Source organism: Dama dama, chromosome 9 (genome assembly GCF_033118175.1).
Source record: "Dama dama isolate Ldn47 chromosome 9, ASM3311817v1, whole genome shotgun sequence".
Lineage (NCBI taxonomy): Eukaryota > Metazoa > Chordata > Mammalia > Artiodactyla > Cervidae > Dama > Dama dama.
In genome coordinates, this window is record NC_083689.1 from 16184295 (window position 1) to 16193662 (window position 9368).

Below are 9368 nucleotides of genomic sequence, written 5' to 3' on the forward strand. Positions count from 1 at the left end.
TACTCCATCTGAGTACTTGAGGAAAATGTAACGTTCAGTTTCCCTACACTGAACACACAGTTCTCTCCTTAAACTTTCACCGGATATACCAATTCTGGAGGCCTCCCAGAAGGGTGGGGCTAGGCCCCGAGACACTCGAAGGAGTCCTACCCATGGAACAAGGAGTGGAAGAGTTGGTTAGCCAAAGCTGAAGGTGCTTTGGCAGACAGGATGGAGGTGATGTACTTATCTTCCATTTAGTGGGTGGACTTTCCACCTACCCCTATCCTGAACTGACCATTACCTGCCACCTAACCAGTTCTTCTTACCATTCACAGCCGAGAAAACACCAGGCCGGGGCCTGCACCTCATTCCTTACCCAACTAATTACCAGGTCCTGCAGCTTCTTCCTTCACAGCATATCCTGTGCTAGTAAGCTTTCGCAAGCCTAGCTGACACCAGGGTGAAGGAATTCTTTCTTCCCTCTCTCCTGCAGATAAGGGACATCAGTTCCCAACCATCCACTGCACATTAATGGCAGCCTTGTGGGGCGCAACAAAGTGGGCCTATGCCAACCTTACAGGCCCACAGGCTCTTCTGACACTTTCACTCCCTCCCCTTGGGGCCACCTCTTTCCCTTCAAGAGGTTCAAACCCTGACTTGGCCACTGAAGGCCACTGGGGTATAGAACATCTCTGAACCTATTTCCTTGACTATAAAAGGAATTAATAGCTTTTAACACTGGCTAATAATCAGAAAATGTGTTTAAAACTAATAGCTGTTGTAGTCTTGCTCCTTTATCAGCAAGAGATGTGTATGCAGTTCAATGTCTTAAGAGTTCACATGAATTGGCGGCTAAGGTGTGGGTTCAAACCCCACCTCTTCCTAAATGTCTCATACTCAACTGATACTAGAACCCAAACTCACCAGTTTGATGAAAAGACTCCACGAGCTAATAAGTGGTGTGTATTTGTAATGGCACTGGAAATGGTTACTCTTTCTCATTCACCTGAGGCTCTGGAGGTAAACAAGGGCTCCTGTAACCTTATGGGGACATTCAGCCAACAATTCTAGTGGCTAAAAAACAAATCTCACTAAACAATTACCTCTCCCAGGAGACACAGGAGGAAGACACAAAACTTAATTTAATAGAAATTTTGTTTGTAGCTCTTACATTCTCAGCATGAGCTGAGCTAGAACCCACCGCCCCACTCAAAAGTGGCCCAGTCCTGGGGGCAAGGAGAAAGGGGAAGGGATCAGACCTAAGGCCTTAGGAGCCTCATTCTTCCTCAGTGCTGGGGGGGGGGGGGGGGGGGGGGGCTGGGGATGCCACCCTCTTCTCCTACCCCACCCTCTGGGATCCAGGAAGGAGAACAGATGGAACTTTTGGGCCTGGGGCTTCTCCTCCACACCACATCCCACCCTGAGTCCCCAAGCTGGAAGGGAACTTAGGGATCTGGGGTGAAGGAGACAGAAGAAAGCAAAGATGTCAATCAGGACAGATGAAGGCCAGGGGTGAGGGCTACAGGAGAATCAGAGACAAAATGCCAGTAAAAAAAAAAGAAAAATAAATTTTAAAAGGGGGGGAGGGGGGAGCCAAAAACAAAATCCACCCCAAATTGGAACCCGCCTGGAAAAAAATGAAAGTTCTCCAGTCTCATAGAGACATTATTTGGCGCGGCCGGCTCTGCGGTAGGAGCGCTCAGGCCTCAGTCCAGCCCTGGAAGCAGAGGTGGCCCCTACAGCTCATCCTTGGCCTGGCCAGCGGCAGCATCTTCTTCTTCCTCCTCTTCCTTCTCATCTTCATCCTCCTCATCCTCATCCTTGTCCTCATCATCATCTTTGTCTGCCTCTTCCTCCTCCTTGCCTTTCTTCTCCTCCTCCTCTTCCTTTAGCCTCTGCTCTTCATCCTGCTTGTCCTTCATTTGCTTTTCTGCTGCCTGTGTACAAACCACACACACACCCCTCAGGCCTGGAATCCCCTGCCCGCCCTGCCCACCCCCAAACCCAGGCTGGACCTTGGTCTCACTTTTGTAACACCCCACGTCTCGTTGCCAAACTCCTCAGCATACGCCTCATCGTTGGTGATGAGGAAGTTGTCAAAGATGGTGCCAGACTTGACCTGTATAGGGCCAGAATGGGTGGTCAGAAGGGATACCTGTTGGCCTTGGCCTTGAAATGGTCTCCTGCCCATGCTCACATAACCACTACACAATAGTACAGTCTAACATTACAGTTGAAAAACAGGCTGCCTGGATTCAAACCCCAGCTCTGCCATTTACTATATATGACCTTGAGCTGGTGACTTCACCTCTTTGCACCTCAGTATCTTCATCTATAAAATGGGGTCTCATTCTCTTCTTCAAACTATTTTTCTAGTACATTCTATGTGCCAAGCAGCATGCTAGATGCAGAAAGTATGTTGGCAAAAAGGACAAAAATTCAGTCCCTGTGAAGCTAAGTTCTAATTGGGTTATGTACCTGCCTTTCTAGGCTGTGGGGTGCAATTAAGTGAGTTAGTTCCCACAGAGATACTTGGGAAGTAGTACCTGGAACATATTAAGTACAAGCCAAAGCGGGTGCTGTAAGAACCCGGTAATGACAAACCAGTAACTTCTTAAAAAGGCTGGGGGGGGGGGGGGGGGGGAACGCACCATTTTGGAGTCTGCCCACCCTTGTCCCCTTTTCTCCTGGGTTGACCCTGAGCACCTGAGGTCCCCAAGGGAGCCACCTCTTGCCTCCACGTCTCACCTGCCAAAGATCCAAGCCTAGAACAGCGAAGTTTTCATAGGCATATATGTTGCTGTCAGGGGAATACTCAGGGTTGTCAATCTCTGGGTGGATCCAAATGCCCTTGTAATCTGGGTTGTCGATCTGCCTGGGCTTCCACTCCCCCTGCAGAAGTAAACTGATGGCTGAGCAAAGATCAGTGCCTTCCCCATTGTGCACCACCCTACTCAGAGTGCCAGGCTCACCTTGTACTCTGGGTTCTGAATAACAGGTGGTTCCCACTCTCCGTCCATCTCTTCATCCCAGTCCTCGGGTTTCTTAGCATCAGGGTCAGGAATGTGCTCAGGCTTGTCCCAGTCCTGAGGATACATTAGGAGGTCAGAGTAGGCCCAGCTGTCCTCCACACCCTCCATGGTGGGGAGCCCCTACCCAAGCACCAACCTCAGGCTTGGAGTCTGTGGGGTCATCGATCTTGGCGCGATCGTCCCAGTCTTCAGGCTTATCGGCATCAGGATCCTTTATCTTCTTGGGTGGCAAGAAATCCCAATCGTCCTCCAAAGAGCCTGACTCCACCTGGCTGTTGTCAATCTTCACCTCATAGGTGTTATCAGGCCGCACAATCAGCGTGTACAGGTGGGTGAATTCATCGTCCTGAAGAGAATGGAAGATGAGTGGCCCCGCCCACCAGCCTGGGATCGAGGCCTCCCCTCACTGCCATTTGTCACCACCCCCAATGCACACCTTGCAGCGGATATCCTTGTTGATCAGCACATTCTTGCCCTTGTAGTTGAAGATGACATGAACCTTCTTGGTACCGGGGCCACAGATGTCCGGACCTTGATGAGAAGCAGATCTGGTCAGTACAGTCTGTCCACCATTACAAGCCCCTGCCCACCCCTTTACAAAAAGACAACTTGGTTCTTAAACTCAGGACTGTCAAGCTGAAAAAAACAGAATTCAGAGCTTCTAAGGAACTGGGGGGTGGACACTTGGAAAAAAAAGCAAAAACAAATTAGTGCTCCACAACTCAGTATCTTCACTTGCACAAGTAGGAACAGGAAATGCCTATATAGTAAAACTGCACAAATTAGTCTTAAACTGATGATAAAAATGCAGTAAGTAGTTCCTAACTATTCCCTCACCTTCCCTGTCAAAGAAATGTCTAAGCGTTTAAGTGTTTTCTATGTTCTCAAGACCACCGTTCACGGGCTATAAAGAACTCTCGGGGTTTCAAACTCCCTCTAAGTGACCAAAAACCAGCACTAGGGTGGGGTCCCCTCACCAAACATGATGTTGTATTCGGAGTCTCCGTGCATGTCTGTCTGGTCCAAACCAGCTGGAAACAGCTTCACATAGCCGCCCCCACAGTCGATGTTCTGCTCGTGTTTCACCGTGAACTGCACCACCAGCGTCTGACCCTTGTTGCTGAAGGGCTCGAATCTCGCCGACAGAGCATAGAACCGGGCATCCTGGCTAGTCTGCAGACCTACCAAGACACTATAGTCAGATCAGGGCTCAGCACCAACCCCCCAGGGAACCCTAAAGATGTAAAATACAGACCAGTCCCCTCTTCCTCCACCTGCCCTACTCCTAGGAATACCGAAACTCTGTCCTCCTGGATCTGAACACCCACTTCTAAGTTCTTACCTTTATCTTTCTCCTGGTCACCATAGAACTTGCCGGAACTGAGAACGAATTTGCCAAAATCCGGTTTGTGTTTGGATTCGATCCAGCGCTCGGTCCACCCGTCTAGACGACCAAAGAGGCAGGTAAGCGCGGCGGTGATCAACCCCCCACCAAATCTCCCAGCCACAAATTGCTGGGACCAAGGAAGAAGATTCCCCCCCCCCCCAGACTGTCCCCACCCCAACCTCTAGTCTGACATCTCTGGTGACTTAAAAGATCCTCGGGCAAACCCTAACTCCCGCCTCGGAAAGCCGCTGCTCCCTCCACGCTCCCCAGGGACGCCGAAGGAAGGCTCGCCTGCGGCTCCAGTCCCTGAAGGAAACCGTGTTGGCCCTCTGAACAGTAATTACAAGCAACACGCAGATATGGGCCGGGGGGCCAGCCGCGTCGTTAGGACGACCTCGAGCGGGACTAGCCGTTACCTCCGTCCAGAAACTGCTCCTTGAAGTAAACGGTGGGGTCAGCGGCGGCAAGGCCGAGAAGGCCGAGCAGCAGCGGAACGGGTAGCAGCATGGCGGGCCGAGGGGGCGGTGGCGCGCGGGCCCTTTAAGTCGCTCGTCCGGCAGCAGCTCTGCAGTGGGCACGGACGCCGCCGCCGGCCGTGCCCTTTTATACTCCGCCTGCTCTCAAACGAGCCTGGTCCAGCCTCTTGGCCCGCCTCCCTCACTTTATCATTGGTCTGTGGCCACAGCCCTGCCTTTCCATTGGACCCTTCTGGGCTCAGCATGTTAGGCTGTGCCTCGGAACGCTGGGTTCCCAGATGGCCGATTTCTATTGGCCGCACCACTGGCCAATGAAGGTCGACCACGCGTTGTGGGGGACGCCCACCGGTGAAGTGGGGGCCTCGAGCCCCTCAGGCCAGGTCATGTGACCAGACCTCGGCCCAGCCCCGCCCTCACCCGCGCGCAGAGTTCGGGATCTAGGCGTTTAAAGAACACGCGCGAGCTGGGGTGTTCCGTGCAACTAGGGTCCGGCTCCATTCTAGACTCCGCTCAACCCTTCTACAGGGATGAGTGGGCAAGGTTTTCCTAGCGTCTTTCTACTCTGAGTCTGGAGAACCTCACCATTCCCACCTTTCCTTTCTCTTTCTTTCCATTCCTCTTCCCGTCCTCCCCTCCTTCCCCCCGCCCCCCCTCCGCCCCCCTCCCGCCAAGATGGGGCAGAGGGCACCGAGCCCTGGGGCTTCACTTCCTCAATTCCTCCCGGCGCCGGAGCCATGCGGGCCTGCGGGGAGAGTGCCTGTTCTCTACTCCGTACGGCCCCCGTAGTGACCTGGCAGCCTGTCAGACTGCTTCTGTGTGAGCTGGGGCAAGTCATTCAGCCTCTCTGAAATCACAGGATCTCTTGAAAGGCCAGGAGGTGCGACCCCGGCCAGTTGCTGCCCGGCAGAAATGCTTTCCAAGCTTTTAGGGATGGACTGGGACAAAGGGAAGGAAGCCCTGACGGCTCAAAAGATGTGACGATAGGCTGTGGCTCCTAGTATTGTTCCTCTCGTTGCAGCCTGTCCTTTAGCTCCCTCCCACCCCCACCCCAGCCGGTAAATGAAAGGGGTCGCCGCCTTGTGGTCTCCCACAAACCGCCTGCTTTTGCAATTAAACGGCTGATTATGAGAGGGCAGGGGGTTCCGTTGGTGAGTAGAAAAAAAGGGACAGATGGTGAGGAAGATAAGGTCCAAGGGAGGTGGGCAGGACCCCTGAGACTAGAGCCTCCTTCTGAGGCCACAGGCACAGGACCGCAGTGACTGACACCAGCTCCATACCCCCAGGCTGCAGGAAGGAGGAAGGAGACCTGGGACTTTCCCAAACTGAGCAAATAGGCTCTGGACTTGGGAAGCGGGAATAAACTGCTGAAGAGGGGGGGATTCTGGCAAAAGGGTGGGGCGGGGGTGCTTCCCCTCCAGTGGTGGGGACTCGGAAAGGGAGGTATGACGAGTTTTGAAGAAGTTGGCGTACTACTCCTTCCCCAAACCAGTATGGCGTATAGCCCAAAGTGGTCCTCGCTAATGAAGCCCACACCCACCAAGTCTGGGATGACCACACTAGGCTTTGCACTGACATTCTTCACACCTTCTGTCTCTCCCACCATGTGTCATGGACACACGGGCTTGGTGCTTCCTTCTGGACAGTAGAATCTGTGCCTGTCCTGTTCACCTCACCATTCCACAGTGTCTCCTATAGCACGAGGCACCGAACAGGCTTAAAACCTACTTGATGTTAAAAAAAAAAAAAAAAAAAAACTACCTAATATGTGACAGAAGGAAGGGACAAAGGAGAATTAAAAAAGCAAAAACAGAGAAAGTGCTTTTTTTTTTTTTTTGGCAGTACAGTCTTCATGTCTGTGCGGGGGGGTCTTCTCAAGTTGTGGTGAGCAAAGGCTACTCTCTAGTAGTGGGCAGGCTTCTCCTTGTGCTCGCTTCTCTTGTTGCAGAACAGGGGCTCTAGGGTGCAAGGGCTTAGTTACTCTGCAGTATGTGGAATCTTCCCAAACCAGGAGTTGAACCCTGGTCCCCTGACAATGACAGGTGAATTTTTTTTTTTTTTAATTGAAGGATAATTGCTTTGCAGACTTTTGTTGTTTTTTGTCAAACTTCAACATGAATCAGCCACAGGTTTACATATATCCCCTCCCTTTTGAACCTCCCTCCCATCTCCCTCCCCATCCCACCCCTCTAGGTTGATACAGAGCCCTGTTTGAGTTTCCTGAGCCATACAGCCAATTCCTGTTGGCTATCTATTTTACATATGGTAATGTAAGTTTCCATGTTACTCTTTCCATACATCTCACCCTCTCCTCCCCTCTCCCCATGTCCATAAGTCTATTCTCTATGTTTGTTTCTCCATTGCTGCCCTGTAAATAAATTCTTCAGTACCATTTTTCTATATTCCGTATATATGTGTTAGAATATGATATTTATCTTTCTCTTCTGACTCACTCTCTGGCTCTAGGTTCATCCACCTCATCAGAATTGACTCAAATGCATTCCTTTTTATGGCTGAGTAATAGTCCATTGTGTATATGTACCACAACTTCTTTATCCATTCATCTGTCGATGGATGTCTAGGTTGCTTCCATGTTCTAGCTACTGTAAATAGTGCTGCAATGAACAATGGGATACATATGTCTTTTTCAACCCTGGTTTCCTCAGGTTATATGCGTAGGAATGGGACTGCTGGGACATATGATGGTTTTATTTCTAGTTTTTTGAGGCATCTCCATACTGTCTTCCATAGTGGTTGTATCAATTTACATTCTCACCAACAGTGCAAGAGTGTTCCCTTTTTTCCACACCCTCTCCAGCATTTATTGCTTGTAGACTTTTTGATGATGGCCATTCTGGCTGGTGTGAGGTGATAATCTCGTTTTGATTTGCATTTCTCTCATAATGAGCGATGTTGAGCATCTTTTCATGTGATTGTTAGTATGTCTTCTTTGGAGAAATGTCTGCTTAGGTCTTTCCCCCAGTTTTTGATTGGGTCGTTTGTTTTTCCAATATTGAGTTGGCAGGTGAATTCTTAACCACTGGACCACCAGGGAAGTCCTGGGGGAAGTGCTTTGAAACTCAGACGAGACTTTGAGGGATGCCTTCTGAATTTTTGTCAGGACCTCACTATACGTCCAGAATGGGGGATATTAGTAACCCCATTTTCCAGGCTCAAGTAACAATTGTGATGGCTGAGTGAGTCAATAGGGCTTCCCAGGTGGTCCAGTGGTGAAGACTCCACCTGTCAGTGCTGGAGATGGGAAGATCTCCTGCAGAAGGAAATGGCAACCCAGTCCAGTATTCTTACCTGGGAAATTCCATGGACAGAGGAGCCGGGCGGGCTCCATGGCCAGGGCGGGGGTGGGGGTCACAAAAAGTCGGAGACAACTGAACCACTAAACAACAACAAATGAATAAATGCATGCTGCTTAGACTGGCACCTGACAGAGTTCACACTCAATACCAGCAAATACTGCATTAAGTACTACCGTACTTAATTCTCAGTTACTTGGGCTCATATCATTTCCATCCAAGGGAGGAAACTGAGGCACAGAAAGATGAAGTGATTTTGCTGGGTGACAAAAATGGCAGATCTGGGATTAGACTCTACTTGTGCTGCCTAATGTAGTCTCCACTATTGTCTATAGCCGCATGTGACTATTGCCTTTTGAGATGTAGCTGCTCTGAACTGAGATGAGCTGTAAGTGTAAAATATACATCAGGATTTAAAGACTTAGTATGAAAAAAAAGAATGTAAAATATTTCGGAGAAGGAAATGGCAACCCACTCAGTATTCTTGCCTGGAAAAGTCCATGGACAGAGGAGCCTGGCGAGCTGAAGTGCATGGAATCACATGACTGAGCATGTGTGCACAAGGGTGGAGGAGATCGGTTGGTAGCAATAAAGTGGTAGAACTTAAAAAAAATATATTTCACTAGTATTAAGTATTGAAAATTTGGACATCTTAAGTTCTATAAATTCCTCATTAATACCACCCTGTTTAATTTTCTATTTAAAAGTTTTTATTTAATTTAGGCTGTGCTGGGTCTACCTTGTGGCACACAGGCTTTCTCTGCTTTCGACGAGCAGGAGCTACTGTCTAGTTACAGCACCTGGGCTTCTTGTTGCAGTGGCTTCTCTTGTGGAGCATGGGTTCTAGAGCACACAGGCGCAGTAGTTGTGGTACACTGGCTCCAGAGCCCATGAGCTTCAGGAGTTGGAAGAGCACATGCTCTTCAGCGTGTGGAAGCTTCCCAGACCAGAGATGGAACCGATGTCCCTGCACTGGCAGGCAGATTCCTAACCACTGGACTGCCAGGGAAGTCCTGACCCCTTTTGTTTTAAACATCGATAATTAGAAAGGGTAAAATTATATTTGTATCTCAAATTACATTTCTTAGTTTTGGTCAGGCCCGAGGCATGCCAACCAGGGATCAAACCCATGAATTCTGCAGTGGAATTGTGGAGTTTTAACCACTGGAAAGTGAAACCG

At 49.9% G+C, this 9368-nt stretch overlaps 1 protein-coding gene across 1 annotated transcript; it reads right to left on the reverse strand.

The window, feature by feature from the left end:
* Window positions 1-1106: 1106 nt before the first annotated feature.
* On the reverse strand, window positions 1107-4990 carry CALR (calreticulin). Its single transcript, XM_061150157.1, has 9 exons — window positions 4818-4990; window positions 4357-4458; window positions 3992-4195; window positions 3451-3545; window positions 3151-3360; window positions 2955-3068; window positions 2731-2874; window positions 2009-2101; window positions 1107-1919 (listed from the first exon to the last, which is right to left on the reverse strand). Exons 1-9 carry the CDS (start codon window positions 4906-4908, stop codon window positions 1719-1721), a joined length of 1254 nt encoding a protein of 417 aa, XP_061006140.1. The 5' UTR covers window positions 4909-4990; the 3' UTR covers window positions 1107-1718.
* Between the last annotated feature and the right edge of the window lie 4378 nt (window positions 4991-9368).